At 39.6% G+C, this 24955-nt stretch overlaps 1 protein-coding gene and 1 long non-coding RNA gene across 7 annotated transcripts in view; one reads left to right on the plus strand and one right to left on the minus strand.

Moving 5' to 3' along the window:
- The window catches only part of evi5b (ecotropic viral integration site 5b), a 72796-nt gene that overhangs the window by 34474 nt on the left and 13367 nt on the right, over window positions 1–24955 (plus strand). For 5 of the 6 annotated variants that reach the window (XM_036570331.1, XM_036570333.1, XM_036570330.1 and 2 more), the window contains 16 exons: window positions 3546–3770; window positions 5506–5580; window positions 5824–5949; window positions 7175–7318; window positions 7619–7708; window positions 7879–7976; window positions 8080–8140; window positions 9456–9509; window positions 10682–10714; window positions 12235–12384; window positions 14519–14650; window positions 15029–15169; window positions 15566–15724; window positions 16315–16461; window positions 16807–16902; window positions 24102–24197. In XM_036570331.1, the coding sequence (XP_036426224.1) occupies window positions 3546–3770; window positions 5506–5580; window positions 5824–5949; window positions 7175–7318; window positions 7619–7708; window positions 7879–7976; window positions 8080–8140; window positions 9456–9509; window positions 10682–10714; window positions 12235–12384; window positions 14519–14650; window positions 15029–15169; window positions 15566–15724; window positions 16315–16461; window positions 16807–16902; window positions 24102–24197 (1827 nt within the window). The remainder of the gene's footprint in view (window positions 1–3545; window positions 3771–5505; window positions 5581–5823; window positions 5950–7174; window positions 7319–7618; window positions 7709–7878; window positions 7977–8079; window positions 8141–9455; window positions 9510–10681; window positions 10715–12234; window positions 12385–14518; window positions 14651–15028; window positions 15170–15565; window positions 15725–16314; window positions 16462–16806; window positions 16903–24101; window positions 24198–24955) is intronic. The other variant, XM_036570334.1, reaches the window with a different exon arrangement.
- Window positions 5921–8784, minus strand: LOC118808020. Its single transcript, XR_005007253.1, has 3 exons — window positions 8705–8784; window positions 8477–8557; window positions 5921–6026 (listed from the first exon to the last, which is right to left on the minus strand). It is a non-coding gene; the product is annotated as an uncharacterized LOC118808020 (long non-coding RNA).

Below are 24955 nucleotides of genomic sequence, written 5' to 3' on the forward strand. Positions count from 1 at the left end.
GATCCCTGGGTGTGGAAAAGGGATGTTGACCTAGTACTGAAGCCTTTTAGTTCATTTAAATCAAGTACTCTTTCTCTAACCACTGTTGTGCTGCTGAGGAACACAGTCCACCAAGTCATCCTAAATTTCATCTAAAGTTGCCTTAGCTTAAATACTCAGGGCTCTTTCAAATATGCATCTTTGTCTCTCTTTCCCCCAAGCCAACATGGCTACAAGGGCTGCATTCAGAATATAGTAGTATGGCAGTAATGATAAACACATGGCGATATGAGTATCGATACAGTGATGGCTATGTCAGTGTTAACAATCTACTTTTACACAGATCATTGCACTTAGTTCATGTAGTTTCACCCGAGTGTGAGCTAAGTGAGTATCTTTCACTAACTTTTTAAAGTTGTTTGTGCTTCATGCTAGTCGAGTACTCTAGTTAGTTTCATTTTCACACCCGGAGATTTATCAGCAGTAGTTTTAAGTTAGTAGTTTGTCACCTGCTGCTATCAGCAGTTAGCTGTTAGTATTTATGTTTTTGTAGAGGTGCTTTATCTTATAGCAGTAACGCTAAATGGATGATTATAATGTCTGTGGTCTGTGACACATAGTGAACATTTGTTTTTTCTTACCTTGAAATTATTCTTTAAGTATTAGTTTTGTAATTATTGATACCGGTATGCCACAAATAAGTACAGATAATGCAACATACATATAGTGCAAAACACTCTGATTGACATAACATCTGATTATAATTAATTAAAAGACAGTGGAAGGAAAAGCCGGTTTCTTGGGCTTAGCCGTTAGCCATTACCTAGCATGGGGACTAGCAGGCTTTCCATGCACACTGCAGCCAGCTGGTTCAAGCGATGCCACTGTCTTAAGCTACAAGCCGAAAGGCTTTGCAGCTTCTCAGCAAGTTTCAGCAGTGTTTGACACTTGTAGATTAAAGCTCGAGTGTAAGAGACATACACATGAGACAAATGGCTTTTGGATGTTAAAATAAATAAATCAATAAATAAATAAATAAATGATTCAGCACCGTGTCTGCCGGCTCAGAGAAGCTGCTGTGTGCTCACCTTTATCTCGTCATCTGTCTATATAATGTTCATTTTTATTTAGTATTTTGTCCATTAAAATAATATAAGGTCAGTTGTAAAATATAGTTTTTATTAAAGTGAAGGGACGTCCTACGATAATACACAATGGTCAATCTACAAAAATAGGTTTACTAGGTTTTATTTGGAAAAGAAATTATATATCTAATTTTTTCATTTTGTGTGTGTGTGTGTGTGTGTGTGTGTGTGTGTGTGTGTGTGTGTGTTACTAATATATCACAGTTAAAAACAAAAGAAATTTCTCCAAAATTGTAAGTTTACAGGAGAGGGTGTTAATGTAAATAGATTTTATTCTGTGCAATTTTGGAGCATTTTTATTGGTTCGTTCATCATGAAATTTCCTCGCAATGTAATGGGTAGCTACTGAGCTCAAATGTTGTAGAAAATATATGGAGATGGACATGTTTTTCTTTGGACAGTGACTATATCTGTAGGCTATACTGTGATATATACAGTAATCCTAATTATACCATAATATACATTTTTGGCCAAACCGCCCACTACTACTACTGCCTGTGCTGCAGCCTTTGTGATTAAAACTGAAGAAGTTCATTTCTTTGCCTTGTGCTCTGACCAGCACATCAGACAACGCTTGCAATACAGTTCTCAGAAGCTTTATTACTAACATGATTTATTTGTTCTATTAATTATTATTGTAGGTTTTCTGAAAGAAAATAAATACATTTAAAAAAATTGCTGCACATTAACAACGATATGTAGGTATTTGTAGTATCATCATACTGTATTGTATTGTTTTATGTCATATTGGTGTGACACTTGTCATTATAATGTATCATATTGTGAAGTTGCTGATAATACCCAGCCCTAATGGCTATTCTAGAAAAGAAGGATAAAAAGAATTAATGAAGACAAAAACTTCTGCTCTTATACATTCATTAGTGAATATGATAAAAACACTACTGCAGTAATGAATATTGCAATAAACAGTTGAAACACGTGCAGAATGTGACATCCTTAATTTCAAGGAGATCTCACACATTATGTAAAATAATATTCTAGAGGACAGTTCAGTTTCAATCTAAGACCATCAGACAAGATGCGGTGCTACTGCCTTTGCCAGAAAAAAAGCTTGTGTGTCCAGTTGTCTGTGTGTGCTTTAACAAAGGACTCATGTCTAACAGCCTCCTTCGGCACTGTTTTAACAAAAGACCCTTGTCTGCTGGCTTCCTTCAGCGCTGAGGGGATCTCTGCAGTTAGTGTCTGTGTGTGGGTGGACTCTAGTCTCAGCCCCTCACTGGAATGACCAGCTGTAGATCCCGTGAGTTGTATGTTGTCTTCCTCGGTTGAGGAACTGGCTTAATTAAGTCCCATCAGTAATATTGGGCTAGAACTGCTTGGGGCTCTGCTAAAGAAGTCCAGGCCAGATTATATTTAGCAGCATAAAATGGCATTATCACGACTGAGGTACATTTGGTACTCTTAGAAAATAGCAGTAGGCTGAGTGGATTAAAATTTGTATTTCCGATGACATGAGAAATGTGGGAGAGTGGGAAATTCATTCTGTTGCTGTATTTGTGGGTGTACATACGTGCACAAATACGTGCGAGTGGGTGTCATGTCAAATAGCTTTAGCTTTATTTATCTGTTCTATAGTGTCTCATTTGGTGTACAAGCAGTTATAAAACAGTTAAAAACAGTTTCGGTCCTAAAATCTGACTGGCTGAGCTTCCTTCAAAACTTGCAAAAGACATTGTTGTAAATTGTTGTAAACCTCAAAGCGATTGAATTTAAGGTTGCTAAAAACCATTGTGCTGTGAATGCACTGCTTTTGTTTAAACTGGGAGGACGACAACTTATTTGCTTAACAACTAGGTTAAAATACAGGCTAAAAAATGGCTAACAGATTAAACTGCTCCTCCATTAAAATTCGGTGTCAGGCTTTGTGAGTTATTCACTGTAAAACTTCAAAATGGGAAATAATTGAATGTCTTACATGCTTCAGATATCCATGTTAAATGAGCTTTATTGTTGCAGTGGTCATTTTGTGAGAGAAAGCTACTTGATAAGACAAAGGTTTCTGCATGAAATACTGTTAGGTTATTTTCGTCATTATATGACAAAGTTAGAAGACTGAAACATTCAGTAATAGGTGACAAAGTTTTTGTCTTCTTTTAAAAGTCTGCCTGCCATAAATGAACTGTAAACTAAACCATTCTTGGTGGAGGAATTGTTTATTGCAATTATTATTCATTTTAACTTAAAATATTTATTTTTTTTTAATCATTGCCTTTTTATAAAACCCATAAGCTCTTTGAGTCTGTGTGTTACAGTGAACAGTTTTAAGAAGACCCCTTACCCATGGTGAAATCACAGTGGGATGTATAGCCTCTCATGGCTTATTGCTTACTGTCACTAGCAATAGCCAAAACATCATGATCATTTCCCTTTTCCTCAGTGTATTTATCTGTCTCTATACAGGAATTAGTAAGGAAGGGCATCCCGCATCACTTCCGGGCAATAGTATGGCAGCTGCTATGCAGTGCCCAGAATCTGCCCATAAAGGACCAGTACTCAGAGCTGCTGAAGATGACATCCCCCTGCGAGAAGCTGATTCGGAGAGACATTGCACGGACGTACCCTGAGCATGAGTTTTTCAAGGAGAAGGACAGCCTGGGTCAAGAAGTTCTATTTAATGTCATGAAGGTACGCTCTCCTGAACTCTTCTGCTGAAACGCTCAGCTGTTGCTCAAGACCTCATGGGTCTAGTATCAGATATAGTGTTAGAGGCAGTGTACTTAAATCGGTTGTGGTGAAAAATCAAATTAGCACAGTTATCCCCTTACCCAAATGTAGTTGATCAGCCAAGACATGTTTGGTTTTGCTTCTTTAGTTTTGAGTCTAATGTAGTTCATAGGTTAGGGGAGCTTTTGTCCACCAATTAGCATCATGCAGTCTTCATGCCTAAATCATCACACACTTGCCTTAAACCGTTTTGATTTGTGAAAGGGCTCATATGCTACAATTTTCCTTATCTGCCTTATTATTTCCTTAGCTTTACCTATGAATTTTGGGTAGAAGCTTTTACTACGTATTAGTTACATTAGCCTCATAGCTAAACTAAAGAAAGAAACCTCTTCTTCAATAAAGAGATGGGATCTCTTCAGTTGCTCAGTGCTGTGTCCCAAACCCTGCATAACTCTTGTCAACAATTTATCTTCCTAGCGTTAAAAGAACCAGTAATGCTTGTTGTTGTGGCTTAGTTAAATCTTTGTTCTGGTTAATAGGATTTCTAAGAGAGACTTTTTTTTATGGTAAGTAAAAAGAAGAAGTCACCACTCGTCAGTGTAAAAGTCTCCTGTCTGCATTATTTTTTTGATTGTGGTGTTGCCTGAAGCTCTTTTGTCTGCTGACAGTGTCTTGCTCGGTTCCTGTTCAGTTTCCTTTTGAATTAGCTGATTCCAGACAAACACACATTAGTTTCTTGAGTTGCTGCATTTTTTGAGTAAAGCTGAATCGTTGCAAGCAAAGACCAGTAGTGCTCTGGAAGAGCAGGTCATTTAGGCAATGCTGGGGTCCTGTGCTGAAATGCCTGCGTTTTATTCATTTTAGTGTTTTTTTAACCCTATAGAAATAATTAACAATTACTCTTTAATGGTAATACAGGAAGATGTAGTCCCGCATCCGACATTTTATGTTTTTTGTGTCAGTATCAGCATCGGCAGATACATCCACAAAAATGTTGGATGTCTGTATCTTCCCACAATTCCCATATCAGTGCACATGGACTGCTGCCTTTTTGAGTTTTAACCCTTTAGGAGCAATACAAAAATGGCTGTTTCTGCTGTTTTATCTGCTCTTTTCTTGTTAATGTGATTTTTCAGCACTTTTTGCATTTTTTTATATTTAAAGAAACAAAGACAAAAATTTGTAGATTTTCATTCTGTTTAGCTCACAAACTACTGTTTTTGAGCAGTGAAACACATGAATAGGAATGCAAGTCATAGATCGATCTTGTTTTATCTATACGCTTGTTTTTTCGTAAGCATTCTAAAACTCTGTGTATCCAACAATAAAGGAAGCTTCCTGCATCTTTTATACAGTGATAGAAAACACGGTACACAGAAGGCTCTGGTTATAAACGCTGAAATTGTCTCCTCTGTGGCAGATTTAAAGAGGCGGATTCCTTTTCTTTTTCTTTTCTTGGGGCCCAATAATGGGCTTGTCAAGTTCATGTGGTTATTTAACTGCATGAGCCACGATTACAGTGAATACACAGCTGCCTGTGCAGCCAAAAGTCCTAATATAAAACAGTTCACTCTGCAGTTACACCTTGACCTGAAAATCCCTGAGTCAAGCACTCTGTCCCCTCTAAAGCTGTGTGTATGTGTATCCCTGTGCGACTCACACACTCATTAGAACTTACTTCCTGTTGTCACAGGCTTACTCCCTGGTGGACAGGGAAGTCGGCTACTGCCAGGGGAGCGCTTTCATTGTTGGCCTGCTGCTCATGCAGGTAATTATGAAATAAACTGAGTATAATTAGATATGTACAATGTTGTCTTCGCCATTTGAATTAAAGTTAAGAGAGTTTGTAACAGTCTCTTTGAAATGCAGTATATTCCTGTAAATGTGTAAAACAATCTATATACAAACACATTGACTTAGCAGTGTAAGTGTTTTTAAAAACAGTTTATTTTGTAAGAAGTATATGACAGCTGGTAACAGATGTTCTAACGGTGGATCTGTGTGGCGTTAGATGCCGGAAGAGGAGGCGTTCTGTGTGTTTGTGAAGCTGATGCAGGATTACCGTCTGAGAGAACTGTTCAAACCCAGCATGGCTGAGCTGGGCCTCTGCATGTACCAGTTTGAATGTATGATCCAGGTAAGTGCTTTGTCCCCTGCTGCTACAGATCTCTCACACTGCAGAACTTTAGAACCCATGGATGTCCATCTTCAGTCCTGGAGGGTGTAAATCCAACACAGTTTAGTGATTTGTCTGCTCAAGCACACCTGTTTCAACTTGGCAGTTATCTACCAAGGTTTTAGGAAATCAAATTGCGCTCATCTCTGGACCTCCAGATTATGGTTGGAGCTGCCCAGGCCTGTTCAGACATTTTAGGGGTTCAGGGGCTTAAATTAAAAAAAAATAATTGTGCCTATCTGTATGTGAATGATATTTGATTTATAGCATATTATTGATATATATGCACTTTAATCCAGAGAGAGTCTAATTGTGTTACAGAGGAAAGCAAATGTAGTGTTAGGAAACTCGCCCAGAGACTATTATAGGCTGCGAGCCTAAAAGAATACCGATATGAGAGTGTTCCTGACAGAGCAGGGCACTGAACCTGCAGTCTCCCTTTTTCAAGGCATTAATTAAACTACACAGAGCGTTGCATAAATCCATGTTAGTGATCCTTACCGCCATTATGTTTGGGTGTTCAAATGACCACGTTGTTACAACATTCTTGTTACAAGATCTGGCCCCACGAGGCTAGTCCAAGAGCGATGAAGCAAGTGGAACTCGCTAGCTCTGTTCACACGCCTCACAAAACGGCTCTTGAACAATGACAAAGGCCATACAAAACCCAGTTATTATACAAGCCCACCAGGAGGGCACTTGTACAATCTGAGAGCAATAGGGCAGGGGCTCCAGCCAACGGTAGGGTCTGTCTGTGCCTGAGCCTGGAGCTGGATGCTTGTAGATGCTGGAGTAGGGATGGACAGGCCTGCACTAGACTATCTAATAGCTGTTTATTAGAGTTTGTGATTATTATACTAAGGTGACCACACTGTAAACAGTCTGTATAATATGGTAGAGTGGGATGTGAGAGTATACACAACAGAGTTGTATAACAATAGGTTGGATCTAAAATTTGGCAGCGTTTAACCATGTAATTTATTATGTTGGCATGTGTTTAGTTCTGATTTCCTCACTGTCCGTCTTTCTCCAAATACAGCATGGTTCTTCCTAGTCCTGCCTCTGAAGAAGTCAAAATTTTGTTGCAGTTATATATCACTGTTTCCCTGAGAGATGAAAGGGAAAATGATTACTGCGCTCTCACTCTTTGCTCTGAGTCTTCTCTTTGTTCTTTATTTTCCATCAGGAGCAGCTGCCTGAGCTGCACATGCATTTCCAGGCTCAGAGTTTCCACACCTCCATGTATGCCTCATCGTGGTTTCTCACCATCTTTCTCACCTCCTTTCCGTTGCCTGTTGCTACACGAATCTTCGACATCTTCATGTGTGAGGTGAGAAAATCCTTATGCAATACAGATCCAAATTAGTGACTTTTGTCGTAAGCTGTTGTTGTAGATAAATATGTAGTTATTAATAATATATGTAATATAAAATTAGTTTCATATGCTGTATAATACTATTCACTCTCACCCACTTAAACACGTTTGTATTTTCTTAGGCTTTGTGCTGTATTCCATGACAGGTTGACAGAAGTCACTGTCAGAATGCAAACAGTGAGCGCCATCTGCTGGTTGAGTAGGTTTATTGCAGGCTCTTTAAATGAGCATGTTTCTCTGCTGGTGTGATTACAGGGTTTGGAGATAGTGTTCCGCGTAGGCCTGGCCATCCTTCAGATGAATCAGGCAGAGCTCATCCAGTTGGACATGGAGGGCATGTTACAGGTTTGTTTTTTTGCGTTTATCTTTAAAGCCTACTTTGTTGTTAAGTTTTAGTTTTTATTTAGTCAAATTAAATGTCTCTTATCATCTTGCTCACTCTAGCTTTTTGCTCATGGGTAGCCAATCGTAATGTAGAAAAGGTCTTAAGTCTGCACACTTCTGTTGTCCTGTAGTACTTTCAGAAGGTCATTCCTCACCAACTGGACAGCGGACCAGACAAAGTTATCCAAGTTGCTTACCAAGTCAAGTACAATGCCAAGAAGATGAAAAAGTGGGTAATCTCTCTAGAAAACGTATTGAATCTGAATCTGATTTCTACAAATGGCTGTGAATGTGCGGCGTTTGTCTGAGAGTTTTATGTCATGCCTTTGCAGGTTGGAAAAAGAATACACTACTATAAAAACCAAGGAGATGGAGGAGCAGGTGGAAATAAAGGTGAGACCGCAACGTTTTTTGTTGGACAAATGTAAACACTTGTATGTCAAAGGTAGTATGTTATATACTTCACAACCTCACAACGTTTCTAGACCAGGTACCATTTACATTCTGTGAATAATACATGACCAGTGGATCAATATAAATGGTTCAGAATTATTTGGAAAAAATTCTGTTATGTTAGCATAGCAGGTTTTCCTTCACCTAGACAGTTTCTGGTTTGGAGATAGGGGGTTTTGCTACAAGAGGAACAATACATTTTTTCTCTGATTTTAACCAGTAATCATAGTTAAAGGAATAGTTTGGTGAAAAATCAAATTTACAGTTTTCACTTACCCCAGATAGTCCGTTAGCCAAGACATGCTTGGTCAATTTTCGCTTCTTTAATTTAGAGCTGGAGCCACAAGGCTAATGTTACTAAAAAAAAAAAATACTAGAAGTCAATAGTCACCCAAGTCCTTTCCATAAATACATCCTCAAAGCATTCCTCAACTTTCTGAAACCACATCTAGGTCTTCATTTAAGGTTGCGTTTCTTTAAGGTTGCGGTATAAAAACAACTGACCGCAGTATATAAGGCCAACCACTGGAAGCAGCCATTTCAGATGATGTTTTGTGCTGGTCTTGTGCCAAATTCCAGTTCGGCAAAATCCGACTCTCCTTCGCGTGCACGCACGTCATGCAGGCATATGGATACCATAGATTATGTTCACGATGTCTGTCATTTCTATCTATAAATAACTGTTGAGCTTGAATTTTCAGACTGTGCATATGTGTTTTATAAATACAAACAACAGAGTCTGCAAACTAAATTGTGTGTGCATGAGAGGGGGAGTCGGAATTCGGCACTACATCTATTGTCTAAAATGTCTGCTCCCAGCGTTCAGCTACATGGTGAAGTTTTGCTCATTTTTATATCTCACAGTAAGCCCTACTGTGCTCTAAACCATGTTGACAAGTCTGTGCAACCTTAAAGAAGAGCTGCTAGCGATTTGTGCAGGTCAAGAGCAGTTTTAAGGATGTATTCATGGAAAAGATTCACTTGAAATGTTTGTTAGCAATGCTAGCCTCATAGATCCACTTCTAAACTATAGAAGCAAAATTTGGACGCCAGAAATGTGTTGGCTAATTGAGTACGAATGCTGTAAGTGGACAATTTTGTACATTTAGATTTTTTTTTTCATTCATTTAACGTAACATATTTTAACTAAAGATAGACATTTCTGTATGATGTAATAAAGATAGACATTTTTATATGATGTAATGATTTTATAAATCTTTGACTCTTATCTAGTTTGCACTCCTCTCTTTCGCAGAGACTTCGCACAGAGAACAGGCTGCTGAAGCAGAGAATAGATACCTTGGAGAAAGTGAGTGACAGGTTTACATAAGAAGTGAAGCCAAGCTCCATTCATCAAACCATTCCATACAAATCAAACGCATCATTCCACACCATTACATCACACGTGTTTTCATCTCGTGCTGGTTCATGACTCGTCTTTGAGAGAGTGCTCACATATACTAACTTGGCTGTGCATCCGCACTACTAGTAACATACAAACTCACCGACTGGGGCATCAGAACAGTCTACCTGATGTGCTCATCAGTGGTTAACTTACTCTGTGGGATATTTGTTGCATGTGTGAATTGTCTTTTTTTTGGAACAGGTAAGTCAAACACGGCTTATTGCTCATGTCTGTCAGGCATATTGACGGATATGAAAGGCTCCTCCGCTCAGTACCACTAAGAGTATGGCCGCGCAGGGAACCTGGCTGGTTATGTATGAGCTACAGTCTGACACAGTTCAAGAATGCAGCAAGCAGGCGACTAAAACTGCAGCGTTGCATGCTGGGACACTGATCGCTCGGCACATGCTCATGTTGCTGTGCATGACACGAGTGGCACTGAGTCGTTTGTGCTGCTCTGTGAATAACGAAGGAAACACGTCGCCTCAAATCCCCTTCCCTTTTGCCCTTCCTCGAAATTCCTGCATGAGATGCATGATAACCAGTGCTGACCAAAAACCCATAACACGTCCCTCCACATCTAGCCTAATCCCTTATATAGATTGAGCTGTCATAAATGAGCATGGCACCCATAATGTCAGTGTAAGCATAGCCCATAGATGTACATATCTATGGGAGTCGCCACTCTGTTTCTGTTCTTCTTACTTGCTGGCTCTTCTCTGCTTTGCCTGGTTTCACCCTTTCACTAAGGTTCACTGTAGGGTCACTGTTTTGCTTTGTCACATCTGTCATGCTGTCACACACCCATATCGCCACATCCATACTCCAAACCCTGTTCTTTTTTTGCCCTGCCTTACTCAGACTGATTTAAATGGGCTCTTACAAACATTGTGTTCATGCTTCTTTCTTATAAAGTTTTTGTACTCTCTGTAAACAGTGCAGTCTAAAATATGGGGGGAAAAAAGAACATGGTTTTCTGTCCACAAATCACCTTTTGTTGTTTTTACTTTTCTATGTTATAATATCCTTTGGTTTCTTTCTCTATGCCTTCCTTTATGGATTTTCTCTGTTTGTAGGAAAGTGCTTCCTTGGCAGATAGATTGATCCAGGTATAATCTTTACACTCTTCTCTTCCCTGCCACTGTTCTTGTCTTCCTTTTAAAAGGGATAGATATTTTCAACGTTTTCTTTTTTCTTTTTTTTATGTTTTCCGCCTGTTTGGACATATCTGGAGTGATTTGAATGTTTTGGAGATTATTGCACGAGAAATTAATAAACACAAAGGCAGCTGCATGATTCCAAAACAGCCAAATCAGCTGACGCAGGTCCACATAAACAGAACTATATATCTTCCTTTGAAGGGCCCATATTGAGAAAAATGTAGGTTTTCTTACTTTTTTTTAAATAAAAGAATTTGTAGTATGTGAATTGTTCACATTTCAGAATTCGTCATTCACTCCCAAATTAGTACATTTGTGATGTCGCAAAATGAAAAGGCATTTACATACATCCACCTATTCAGCCTACAGCAATTAAACTCCATCTATTAACACTGAAGTGATAAGGAGTGACTCGAGCTGCTTTTTGAATAAGGTACAATACAGGGTAGCCAATCAGAACAGACATAATTTACGTATGTCAGTCTTAAAGGCACAGTAACAAAAACAGCCCCTTTAATTCTAATGCTGCATTTACATTACAGCGAAGCAGACAACTTTTGTTTCGCCTCTCATTCATTTCTGGTGAGCGGCAGTTGTGCATTAGGAATTGTGGGATCGGCAGGAGAACGAACCATGTAGAGAGAGTGATTAAAAAGTTAGGAAAAGCTTAACTTCATACAAATGAAAAGCGAGTTTTAGATTGTTATTGTCACACATACGTCAGCATTAAAGCTACTCTTTGAAATTAATATTGATAAGAGTGGGAGAAATGAGCAGGAGATTGTTACATTAGTTTACATTAGTTTACAAAGAATATTAAGACTATTGGAGCACTGAACTAGCCTTGTACTTGGCTTGGCCAGGTGAGCTTGTTCGTATTTAGGGACATGGCCACAAAGAAGCCAACAGTCAGTGAGGTAAGCATTTTAGTTCATCATGCTGTAAATGCAGCACAAGGGATAAAGAGAGGTTGGAAAGTGGTCATGTATAAATGAAGTATATTTTTGGTACATAAACCCACAAAAGCATCCTAAGTGGACCTCTGGGAAAACAATAAAATACAAGAAAAATGTAGCATATGGGCCCTTTAAGTTTTTCTGTATTGCTCTTTTGGCTTTGCATGCTTGAGATCACTATAAATTTTACTTTTAGTTGATTATATTAACCAATTAAGACATGCTCGTTGTAGATTCGAGATAATAAAGCATTAATGTGCATTTTAATGCAGGCTTTTGATTTTGGTGACTAATGAAACCTACTCCCTTTGACAATCACTTGGCCCTGTATTTGTAGAAATCAATATAAAGTGAAATTTCTAACCCAATCACAAAAAAAAAGCTGCTAACAGCATGTTGGCACTCGAGGCCGTTCGCGTCTAGCTTTATTTTTCCCCCCGTTGCTGCATCTCCTCCCTCACACCGCTCCCTCCTTGGTTCATCCCACCTGTTGTCCATGATTGGTTGGGTCAGGGTCAGGTGACGCGAGCGCAGGAGGCGGAGGAGAATTACCTGGTCAAGCGGGAGCTGGCCACGGTCAAACAACAGAGTGAGGAGGCCAGTGCGCAGCTGGAACAGGCCCAAAGCACCATCAGACACCTCCAGCAGCAGCAGCAGCCTGCGGTAAGGACAGATCACACAGCGCCTCCTCCTGGACAGGAGGACTGCTCTGAGCCTGCTGACCGGACTAGAGAATAAAGCTCTATTGAATGCTTGGCTGTGGCATTTCACACAGCAGGGGATTTATACTGTGTTACCTGGCAACCCTGGGCATTGACTGAGCTGGGTTTGGCACTTTGCGTAATGATTCTGTTCACATGCCCGACTACTGGTTAAGACACAGTGTCTGGAGGAGCAGAGAGGCACAGCGTAGGAGCCATTTGCATGCTTGGTTATGCTAAAAGACCTCATGAATATTTATATGAGCCGACAGATAATGCCGCGAGCGATGTTAGCGCACAGTCCTGTGCGTGCGCATTCTTGCCAGAGAGGCAGAATTATATCTCATCATTTATTTATACACTTGTTCTTAACACGGACACCGCAAGTTAACGTGCTGTGTGCTGGTAAAGTGCTGTTTTACATAAGGGTGTTTTGAGATCTCATCACATATTTATAACTTTCTGCTTTTTGCAGTTGAGGCGTTGGAGTAAACAGTTTGCCCACAAGGATCTTGTTAAAGGAGAGTTCCTCTGATTTTTCAAAGTTTCTGCATAATTCAGTCGTTGAGATGTAAACAAAGTCATTCTGAGTGGTTTGATGTGAAGTGGTTAACAGTAGAGAAACTTGCTGACGAAGGTTTTTTTTATATTTATGCTTATGTTTACATTTATAGGCATTTAGCAGACGCTCTTATTCAGAGCGACTTACAAAAGTACTTTGTTGTCAACTTGGAGAATATATCCTAGCTAGTAAAAATGGGTTAGAGGCCAAACTACCCTCTAGCTAAGATATTACCACAATCAAAAGCTAGTGCAGAGAAAGAAGCAGAATTAAGACATAGCATAAGGGCAATACAATGCATTTCAATAGGTGATAGATTAATGCTTGCTGAAGTGCTTCAAAAAGAGATGGGTCTTCAGTTTGCGTTTTTAAAGACCACAAGGGATTCTGCTGTTCAGACAGCCAGTGGAAGTTCAGTCCACCACTTTGGTGCCAGGAGGGAGAAGAGTCTTGATGCTTGTGTACCTTGCATTTTGAAGGATGCCGGGTCAAGTCATGCTGTGAAGGGTTACATTTATGTTTATGGAATTTGACAGACGCTCTTATCCAACATTTTTTACATGTCGGATAAGTGTGTGTTACCCACTACTCTATACCAACTACTGTGCACTGTTAGAAATAAAGGTTCATTTTTCATTCATCAAGGTACAAACAATGTAAATGTTCCCTCAAAGGTACAACAGTGGTTTTAGGTCCAATTGTGTACCTTGAAGTTTTTCCAGGTGAAAAGTACATATTCGTATATTTTGATAACCTAATGTTTTAAAACAGAACCATAAAATAAAAAGCCTGGAGATGAGACGGGGTGTGTGGAGTCAATACAACTTAGAAAATATAATTTCAGTGGATTATGGTACAATTATGTTCCCTGACTAAAGGTACCGAGATGTACCCCTGAGGCTACCACCCCAGTGACAAGAAGGGTACTGCCCCAGTGACAGTTTCATACCATTTTTTTCTGAGAGTGTATATGCAAAGGCGGTGAAAGGAACCAGGGATCATGATGTCTACAGTACGAATATATTCCATTTTACATAGGTGGAAGAAGGTAGTGTTAGGAGTCTTGTCCAAGGACTCTTACTGAGTTCTTGCCCAGACAGGGGATGATGATGATGATGATGATGTCTACAAAGCGAATATATTCTATTTTATTTGCTATGCAAAATGACCAGTGAACCTACATGCATCTTCATATTTGTTTATGCGTAATGTTGGTGATGGTGAAACGGTGGTAAATCTGGAATCTCCAGCTCCTATCACCAAAGCTGTGAACGATTCTGACGCAGTAAGTTTTTCTAGAATGGAGCCTTTCATATCAAACCCATCTGAAAGACCTCATTTACATTTTAATAATTGAATAATGCATAAACTTTGTAAAATCAGTCGATCTCCCCTTTAAGCTGGATTCTGCATTGATTGTACAGTTGTGCTGTCATTGTACAACCAATTATGTTGGGTAAATTTCAGTATTAAGAAACTGGGATGTGTGGAATCCTCTCACGGAGTCTCTGGCTGTTCCTCTGTGTGCCTTTAGAAGGGAAACCCTCGCTACTCTGAGGAGTTCATTCTGCAGTTGGAGAGGGAGCTGGTCCAGGCCAGGCTGAAGGAGGCTGAGTCTCAGTGTGCTCTCAAAGAGATGCAAGACAAAATCCTTGACATGGAGAAGGTGGGTTTGTTTTGCAGAGCGTCGAACTAGTTCAGTTTTTCAAAGTAAAGCCAGACTCCAGGCCTGGAGAACAACACTGCAGAGCTTAGCACTCCTCTACCTCACCTCATTCAACTCATAGGCTGATTGCAAGTGCCTTTGTGAGTCAAGTTCAGAATGTTAGAAAAAGGAAAATCCTCATCTCTGCAGGACTTTGGTCATCCAGGACTTGAGTTTGGCACTCCTGAGGTAGAGAAATTAATGTTGGGTGTTTTTCACATCTCCAGGAAATGACACCAGTGTTGCTCTGCTTTCTGCTTGGACACCTATCACAGAACAGAGTTACAGAACACTAAAGAGTTCTTTAGTGTATTTATTTCATCTTTGTTTGTGTTGCAGAGGAACACGTCTTTGCCAGATGAGAGTAACGTGGTCCGCCTGCAGGAGGAGCTGATTGGTGTGAAGTTGAGGGAAGCAGAGGCTCTGACAGGCCTTAAGGAGCTGAGACAGCAGGTCAGGAACCTGGAGGAACACTGGCAGGTAAATACACACATTTGGTTTTGTCCTTTGTCAGGGCATGAAATCGTACACGTTAGAGGTGGGCGATGAACAGTAGTATATCCTATTGTGATAAATTATGTGATAATACCTCACTATACCTTTTTTTATGGGCATAGCATAGATATTGTGAGTACTTAATGAACACTGAAATTACGTTTTTCATTAAAAAGAGAGCACAATTGCCAAAATAGTCCTCTTTAATTGAATTACTGCAGGGCAGTATGTGAAATATTGTTTAAAAATCATGGCATTGCATTTGACAGTATTCTACAGAAAAAAATGGGCTTGCCTTTTCAGTTTAAAAAATAAAAGTGTAGACATTGTTGCGTATGTTGTTTGGTTCTTTACCATTCAGTGCGATGTTTTCATCTGCAGAGGCACTTGGCTCGTACAGCCGGCCGCTGGAAAGACAGTCCTCGGAAAAACGCAGCCAGTGAACTACAGGATGAGCTGATGAGTGTGAGACTAAGAGAGGCAGAGGCACAGGCTGAGCTCCGAGAGACCAGACAGAGGATGCTGGAACTAGAGACACAGGTCTGACACCACACACAACCACACACACAGATACAGCACAGAGGATCTGCCTTAGTTCTGTAGTCCGTGTATGAAATGAGCTCAGAATGGTAAGGATGTACTATGCTCACTAGTAACCAGTAGGGGGTGACAAAGTTCAGTCTTTAACTTAACATCACTGTCAGTTGTTTCTTTCATTTCATCATCACTTTAAAGCAGCAGTGTTGATTCTTTTAGGCTTTTGAATGTAACATAGACTTGTAGAAAACAGGTTTATACATGTTCATGAATAGTACTATAGTAGCAGTCTTGAATTGCTGATGTAAATTGACTGACACTGTTGGTTTGTCATTTCTACATATAATTTAGTGGTGCAAAACATTCTGACTGAGATGAGTCTCCCTCATCTTAGGTTCTCAAGGCAATAAATTCCTTGTTAAACCATCTAGTCATTACTGACCCCCACCTCCCACTGAACTGTGCCACCATCAAAGTTGTTGTTCCTTTTCTGCTTTAAGGTCAGCTCTAGGTAAAGGATGAATATGTGTAGAAAAGTACAAGCAACAGGTTAAAGTGTAAACTTTGACTGTTGATGTTTTGCATGTGTACAGAACCAGATCCACAGTAACCAGCTGCGTCGGGCAGAGCAGGAGGCGCGCAGCCTGCAGGAGCGTGTGCAGATCCTGACCAGCCAAAATAAGATGCTGCACACAGAGCTACAGGAGATGAAGCGCAAACAGGCTGAGATTGAGTGCAAGGTGAGCACGCCACCGCATTCGTTTGCTGAGATCATGTTCCATCGCACAATCTGACATGGAAAGCTTTTACTCCTACAGTGTGATGAAATAAATGCTAAAAGTAATGAAACAGTTTCTTTAGAGCTGTATATCTGAACTTCAGGCCGTTTACTTAACCTTATGTGATTGTCATGCTGTTTCGTCATGGGTATGTTGGTTATTCAGTAAAACCTTATCAATGGTCACAATCAGCAAATCCAGAACTGTAAAGAGGAACCAGTGGGTTTGGTTTTAAGCTTTTGTAACAGAGAGATAATATCAATCCTCTCTCTCCCTCCCACTGTCTCTTTTCTTTTTCTTTCTCAGAATAAAGAAGAGGTGATGGCAGTGCGATTGAGAGAGGCTGATAATATGGCTGCAATGGCTGAGCTTCAGCAGCAGATCTCCGAACTGGAGATTCAGGTACAAACCACATTTACAGCTCTGCTCTTAGATTGATACTTCACACAAGTCACTTTCACTTTTACTCTTTACATATAGGATAATAAGCTAAATGTTATTCATGTATGATAAGAGCATATCCTGTTCTTGTTATGAATCTCAGTGCCACATACAAACTTTTATAAATACAATCCAGTCGAATTATTAGACCAACATGACTGTATTGTAATGATACGGCTGAATGAGAAGTCCCTTATCAAGATTCTCTTTCTATGTGTTAAGAAATATATAGCATTAAGTACACCAGTGAATCCGTATTGTGAAAGGAGATTGGAATGCATTATTTTAATGGAAATTAATTATGGCTGTTGGATTACATGGACATCTTTATTCAACAAACTAGCCAATAAACACTCATAAGGAGCATAGTGCTCAATTGCTGCCCTCTGTAGTATCAATTTTCAGGAAATCCTTGGAAAGCATTGAACATAAATGTGCCAAAATCCAGTATTAAACCGTGCTTGAAAAATAATAAAATTTTAAAATGTACTTAAAAGTCACGAAGAACATTTTCATTTTGTGATGTGAAACACACAGTTTAGTAATTTGATTCTTCACATGACTCATGGCCCCAGGATAAGGAAATTCTCACCGCAGAATTTTTTGTTGGAGAAAAATAGCTCAAATCACTTTGTAATTTGAAATTTCATTTGAAATAACCCCTATATTTCATATTTCAAATATTATTCAAAGTCAGAATTTTGGAAAAACAATGAAAATTCCCAAAGTAACTCTGGGCAGTAATTGCATAAATTACTAAACAAATAATCCCATAATTCTCACATATCCACAAGTTGCTCATATAGTAATGTGATTTGACTTACTTTTTTTTTAATTCAGCTCCTTGTAGTCTTTTTCTGTGAGAGCCATTTTCTTATTGTATTGCCTGCATCTCAGCAAATCACCCCCATCTTTTTAATTACCACCTCACCCACAAAAAGTGAGAGTGAGTCGTGTGTAGGAGAATTAAACATTTCAATGAAAATCCTCTCTAGATTATAACTGAGTCTTTCCCTTAAATTCTCCTTTTTTGTCTTTCTTTCATGCTTACCTTCAAGCACACATACACAAAAAACACACACGCACATACATGCACAAACATGCTTGACCACACACATTTTTCATGAAAATATGTGAAATTTACTACAGACCAAAAACTGAAAAAAGTAATAAAAAAATCTGATGCTGTAGCCAAACCATTTGACCAGTTACAGTTTTGTTTTCAGATCTGTGCTCAACAAACCACTGTAGTAAAGGAAATGTAGTAATTCTCATAAATGGGTTAATTTAGTCAAAATGCCTGGAAAGTATGCATTGAAACTGTAATGGCTGGAAACGTATGACTACAAGGACTGGCTTCATCAAGACAAAGCTAGTAAACACATGGTGGAATGTTGTTACTGCATGAAGAAATTTAAAGTTGGAAATATGGGTGCCTTTTCCAGAGCCATATGAAGAGAAGCAAACAGTTCAATTAAGATTTTTTTTCAGGCCATTTATGCGAACATTGAAGTTCACAACCACACCAGCAAGCTGCAACTTAAAGAGCCAATACATTAGCCACCGGTAGTAGCACTTTACACTACTGAGAACTCACAGGTACTGCTAGCATTTCAACACTGCCATCACATTCTTTTTACAGTATGGTAATACATGATGTTAACTGTTAAGCACGTGCTGCCTGGCAGCCTTTTGTAACCTTGCATTTACAATACAGGCAATACAGCTTGCTTTTTTACACGATGGTCTTGGTTTTTGCAAGCAGGCAGTGACTTAATGGCACTAATGGCATTTTAAATGTTAAATTAGGCTTGCTGTGGGTACTCAATACTGGAGTACTTAACCTTTGGTCATGTTTTTTTATTTTTTTTGTTCTGAAAAGTCCTGAAATTTGTGCAGCACCATATAATGGTCATGACCCTCTTCTGGTCATTTTTAAATTAGTGCCATGAAAAAATCCTAACATAATCTTTCCTGTTTAAACCTTATGCTGAGTATGGAAGATGTTTCGGGTGAATGAGGGCCATATGATTTTACTGACCTCATTGTGGGTTCATTGGTTAGCATTAAGGAGCCTCTTATTTCACATCTGTTTTTTTCACATTGTGGCCACACACAGTAAGTTTTGACTTGTTTCTAGCATCCCCGCATACATGTCAGAACTGGAATGATTTGTGTCAGATTTGATTTTGGGGGGAGATTGATGTGGTAAGATGTAGAAAGCTGACTGAGACGCAGTACTGGCATGTACGTCAGTTTGGAGGAAATGCTGAAAGCAAACCTTACGTTTCCCGTGCAGGAAGAATAAAGTGATTTAATGATTAACTCTGAAATCTGTCTCTTGTAAGCACCTTCAGTGCCCTGAGATGTGAGATTTTCCTTCCTGAGGGAGATAAATGATGGCAAAGGTTTTCTTAATTTTACACTCCAGTCTGTCGTTATGATGTGGCAGCATGGTGTGTGCATTTGTACTGGCTATGCGTAGTATCAGAATTAGTCAAAATTAAATCCATTTCTTGCACAACTGTGATGTTTGTCTAAGAATATTTCTCTGAAATGTGACCGTGTCAGATAAAGCGTTTCACGTCATGTGCACCCGCGTCTACAGACACACTGCCATTTTTTGAGTGAGTGAGAATTGCTTGTTTTGATTCCTTGAAAATATCTGTGTTTGCTGCAAGGCAGGCTTTGCTGATGGTATGCCATCCTGTTGCAGAACTGCGCTGTGGCTCTGTGGTTTTGGTTAGCCACAGTTTTCTATGTTCTCATGGTTGTGGAGATAAGACCATGGTTTACCAAAGCTGGTAAATCTGCTAAAAGGCCTGGTGCAGCGTACATGAATCGAAATGCAAAGAGCGAGAAACTGGTCAAGTGCCTTGCTGTGCTTGTGCTCCGTCTATGAAAGATCAGTTGAACTTTGCTCTGCGCCCATAGAACACACCAGATAATCAGCTGTCTGTGCTCAGTGGTCATTAAAAGGAAGCACATAGCAAAAGATTGAGTAAATATAATCATTTCAATGTAAGTTTCATTGAAGGGCCCACATTCTAACCCAGTACAGGCTTCAAGCCATAAAGCCACAATATGTCAGAGGCTCATTCACTTCCCTTTTCACCCACACTTAGGCCACATGTCCCACTGCTGGAAAATACTACAAAGTGATATGAGCTTCACTCGTCTGTACCAAGGTGATATGAGTCACTTTAGAGAGGTTTCATTTTGTCTGGAAAGATCCACTTCAGAGTAAACCTACAGGTTTGTCTGACACTAGCACCCCAGTGCTATCTGCACTGGTTTTGTTTAATACACGGACTGTTCCTGCCCAGTGACACACAAATGTTTTCCTTACTGCACAACAGAGCACAGGTCCACAGACCCGTTGCTAACAATGTTTAACACCTAGCCATCTCACTTTGGCGTCACTCTGCTGACCGAAAACGGCACTTTTTTGTTTGGTTTTTTTTTTGCACCTCTCTTGCTCTAGGGTAAAGTTGCTGCTTGCATGACCGTTCAGAGACCACAGCTCAGCTATCTTCATTACCATATGCGAAACCACTTCCTATCATGTTCAGATACTTACTGAGCTGGAATCAAAGCTGACTTTTTGCTTTGCTGCTTTGCATGCACAAGGTGAAACATAAGACAGAGATTTAGCTGCACACTTAGCTGCACCACCAAATATAGAGTGGATGGAACTTGAGGTGAGGATGGGCTGACGGAAGCGGTCTTGGACTTATCACCTCTGCACGTTTTCTAGAAGAAAGAACTTGTACTTTGCACTTCTTGCATTCTTATGCCAAGCATATACACATATACTACCAAATTGCTACGACACCTAAAGGTTTTGTCTGTTGCTATGCCAACGGGGATACCCAGAACAATAATACTTCACACAGGATTTTCCCCGTCTAAATACTGGTCAGATAAGCACCAGGGTTGGTTTCTGCTGCATTTTGATATATGCAAAGATAAGCATGTCCTGAGTTGTGCACAGAGTTCATTTTTCTTCAGCATTCCATCATATAATAGACATGCTTTTTGTTGCACTCAAAATAGCAAAAGAGAATGAGGTCATTGCCGAGGCTGCATATGAAAAAGAAGACTTATTCCAGCTCTGTTCTGCTCTGCTTTCTGTAACATGCTATTCTGCTTCAGGTTGTAAGAGGTTGCTGCATAAACAGTGATGCTTGTTTATTGTGCCTTAGTTACTCAATTTTCTCAGTTACACAGCATCATTCTTCCTCATAAACACCTGCTGTTTAGAGATTCTTTCACTGACCAAATCTTGCATGAGTTTGAATTACTGTTAATGCATTTTTCTGACATGATTTTCTGCTCTAGCATGCTCTTTGACAGCATATAGCGTTTTAGTTGGCAAAATGATTAAGCTGACTTATGTCACTACTTCATAATCCTAGTCCTAGAGCACCCTTGCCCTGAACGTTTTAGTGCCGTCCCTGCTCCTGAAAATGGATGCGTCAAATTTTTGTAATTTTTTTTATACTGTTACCAATTTCAGAACCTTGACTTTGATAATGATTCCTGAACAATACTTTTAATGACACTTTATTTTAAATTACAGACTGAAATTGAATGTATCTTAAACCAGACATGGCTGTTACGTGCAAGAAGTGGGGTTATTAACTGATGCAGACTAATCATGAAGCGATATGTAATGTAATTTAGAAAGCCAGTTGGCAGGCTACATTTTCGAACAGGCATCATTATTGCATTACTGACACAGAGCAGTTGCTTATGTCAGGAATTTTGATACTGAATGATGTGAAATTTTTAATTACTTATTTCATTACTTATTTATTACATAGTATTTAAGTAGTTCAGTCAGCACCATAAAAGTATTGATTTTCAAAGCCCAGCCCTATCAGCTGATTAAGCTATTCCTGAGCTTAACTGAGTGTGTTAAACCAAGAAAATGCTTCATTATGCAGAGCACCAGGACCAGAATTTGAAACTACTGACTTTTGGTCATTAAGAACCATTCATTTGAGTGCCATTCAAACTTTTTAAATAAGTGGTAATATGGTATTTGCCTTTGGGAACAGCTAACAAATTACTTGAGTGCTGAAATAAGAAAAGCATGTTCAAGCTAGACATGGGAAATCAAAGACTAGAGATTGCAACTGATATGTCAGTTGGCCTATAACAGTGGATGACCTTTGAATATGTGGAATATGCCATAAATTAGCAACTTTTTTGATAAGTAATTAACAGAAAACTGCAAAGCCTTACCTGTCGGGCTTCAATATTAACTATATAAGACTGTGAGACTTACTTTACACTTAAGAGGCAGTCATGTCAGTTAGTAAAGCACTAATAAATCAAAAGTTTTGGAGTATGAAAACAATCTGTAACATGAACATTAAATTATATCAGCCAAATTCACAGAATTTGTAGCCCTTTAAAATTTAATATTGCGGTCATTATTGGACACAAAAATCTCATCAAGAATCCTTCATGCCTCTAAGGCCTGCTGACATGAGTCATTTGGGGGGGAAAAAACCCTTTCATTTGTTTGTTTATTTATGTATTTATTTATTGAGCTTTATGGGCCTTCAGCAGCGACCTTAAGAGTTGTGTTTTGGGGGTGCCTAAGTGAGGAAGCCATTAGTTAGAGCCGTTTGACATCCCTGGCCACAGCCTGCCACCTGCTGGCTTTGTGCAGCTGAGCGTAAGGAAGTCTGCTAACTGCCTCTGCCTTATCACTGGCACCTGAGGGTGGGGGGTGAAAACCTCAAGAAAAAACACAGATTCCTGGAAGAATGCTGCTGCTTCAGGTCCTTCCAGGCCTATCAGAGGCCTGCAAGCCCTGCCCTAACTGCAGACCACAGGAATTGAAAACACCCTTCCCTACTGCTGGGTTTGTGTGTGTCTGTGTGTGTCTGTGTGTGTCTGTGTGTGTCTGTGTAGATCTACAAGATCTCACCTCTTTACCTCGGCACCCCACCCCTTCAGCGTTCCTCTTCCCCCTTTTTTTTCTTATTTCTCTCCCCCCTGCCAATTCTCTATGGCTTGCAGAATTGATGCTGGATGGGTGACGGGGTCTCACAGGCTTTCAGTTTGTTTGTGAGTTTGTGTGTGTTTTGACTCCTGCTTAAGCAGATGTGTTGAAGGTAAACACCACATGTGCAGCTTCTGTGTGCGTCGGTTTAACACCGCAGCTAGGCGTCTCCCCAAGGCATTAGGAGCAACGAAGAAAACATGCTGCACAAATTAGCACTCACTCAATCTGTTGTAAACTGCCATGGCATAGTCAGACACTCTGGGGTAAAGCTATTCTAGTTGAGCTTCAATGTTAGCAACACTTAGTGCTCTTCCACTCAGCAGCTTCAGCTTCTCCACTCCCACCTGACTTCACCACAGATTTCACTTTAGAGAGGAAAGTTGAGGAAAAGTGAGGGCAGCATACTGTAATCTGAATTTTTTAAGCTAAAAATCAGAAGGTGGCCCTCCACTAACAGCCCTGTAGAGGAACATTTGAGGTCAAATGATCACCTGTCAAATAATTTTGCCGTTTAGTTTAACAGTTCAATTAATAAGGTATACATTTATCATTGCAATTGTATTAAAGCAGTTACTACAATTTTTTATATTTTTTTTTTTCCAATGTCAGTGACCACTTAGCAGTTATATAGCCAACAATATACATCCACAGTGCAGTACAGTTGTCAGCAGAATTAAGATGAATGCATTGGCTTTACATTTCAAAACAGTTTGGGTTTTCATCTGTGCAGCAGAGTTCCAGTTGTCTCAAGCTGCTAAGGCCATTTTAAACTTGCATCAGTGTGATATCATCTGACTGTGTGATGCTTAACTAGATCAGTTCCTCATAAGAGTCTTTAAAGACAACTATCCTTAATGCAGAAATCCTGGTGCTGTTGCATATAAGCAATAAAGGCAAGTGGTTGTTCTGTTAAGAGTCTCACTGTTTAACTTCAATCAACTGGAGTATGAACTTTTGGGTGAATCTTACGTGGCCCTATACTCTCTCTATAGTGCACCTTATTTGTTATGAAATAAGAACTTCTACGGTAAAGTAATTCACCAAAAAGGAGCCATTTGGGATTCAGCACATGCTCTATGCATTAATAGTCTTTATTTATACACTGATTGAATCCCTGTTTGTTTTTCTCTCTTTTCAGAAAGAAGAAGGGAGAGTACAGGGGCAGCTGAACAACACAGACTCCAGCCAGTACATCCGTGACCTCAAAGACCAGATAGCAGAGCTCAAGCATGAGGTGAGGTGCCCGTGTGTGTGTTCATGCAGTATCTCTCTTCACAGTCGCTACAAAAGTTTTAAATACATCTATTTCTTTATCGAAGGGAACACCCTTTATAACGGCAGTGAACCAAATGTACTAATGTGCAAAACAGGCGTGCTCTATTTTGGTGCCAAAGCCACTGTGAGGTCTATGATGTTTTACCTGTTTTACCCAAGCCACTGTCATTTTTTTTTGCACCAACTGTATATGTACGTTTTTGATCTTCTAGCCTCTTGTGTGGTTTTTGCTTTTATTTTTTCAGAGGCTTTGTGAGCACTTTGAACAGATTTGGGAGTTCATTTAGCAGTGTTGTTTAGAAGTGTTAACTACGCCCTGTAAAATGCTGTTTCCTGCGCTAAGGCAGTTAAATTTGCCCGTACACACCCCTCTTGCTCTCCATTTCAAAGGTTTGCTTGTAGCATTTTCTACAAGGTGGGCATATGAACTATTACGGTAATTATTTCAGTCTTGATGTTTGATTTAACGTGACGTTTAACTTGATGCAGGTATTTAAAGATGTTACCCCTTAAACCCAATTGGTCAGGAACGTCAGTGCCTATAAAAATATTCACCCCCTTAGGGGTTTTCATGTTTTATTGTCACTTCTTACACTGATCAGCAGAAACAGATTCTTTTATTCAACATGAAAACAGATCTCTGCAACAGTGATTCAAATTAATTACAAATATAAACACCGAACCTCAAAGTACCGAATAAAGTACCTCCTTGCAAAA

The sequence above is a fragment of the Colossoma macropomum genome, unplaced genomic scaffold (assembly GCF_904425465.1).
Source record: "Colossoma macropomum unplaced genomic scaffold, Colossoma_macropomum, whole genome shotgun sequence".
NCBI classification, from domain to species: domain Eukaryota; kingdom Metazoa; phylum Chordata; class Actinopteri; order Characiformes; family Serrasalmidae; genus Colossoma; species Colossoma macropomum.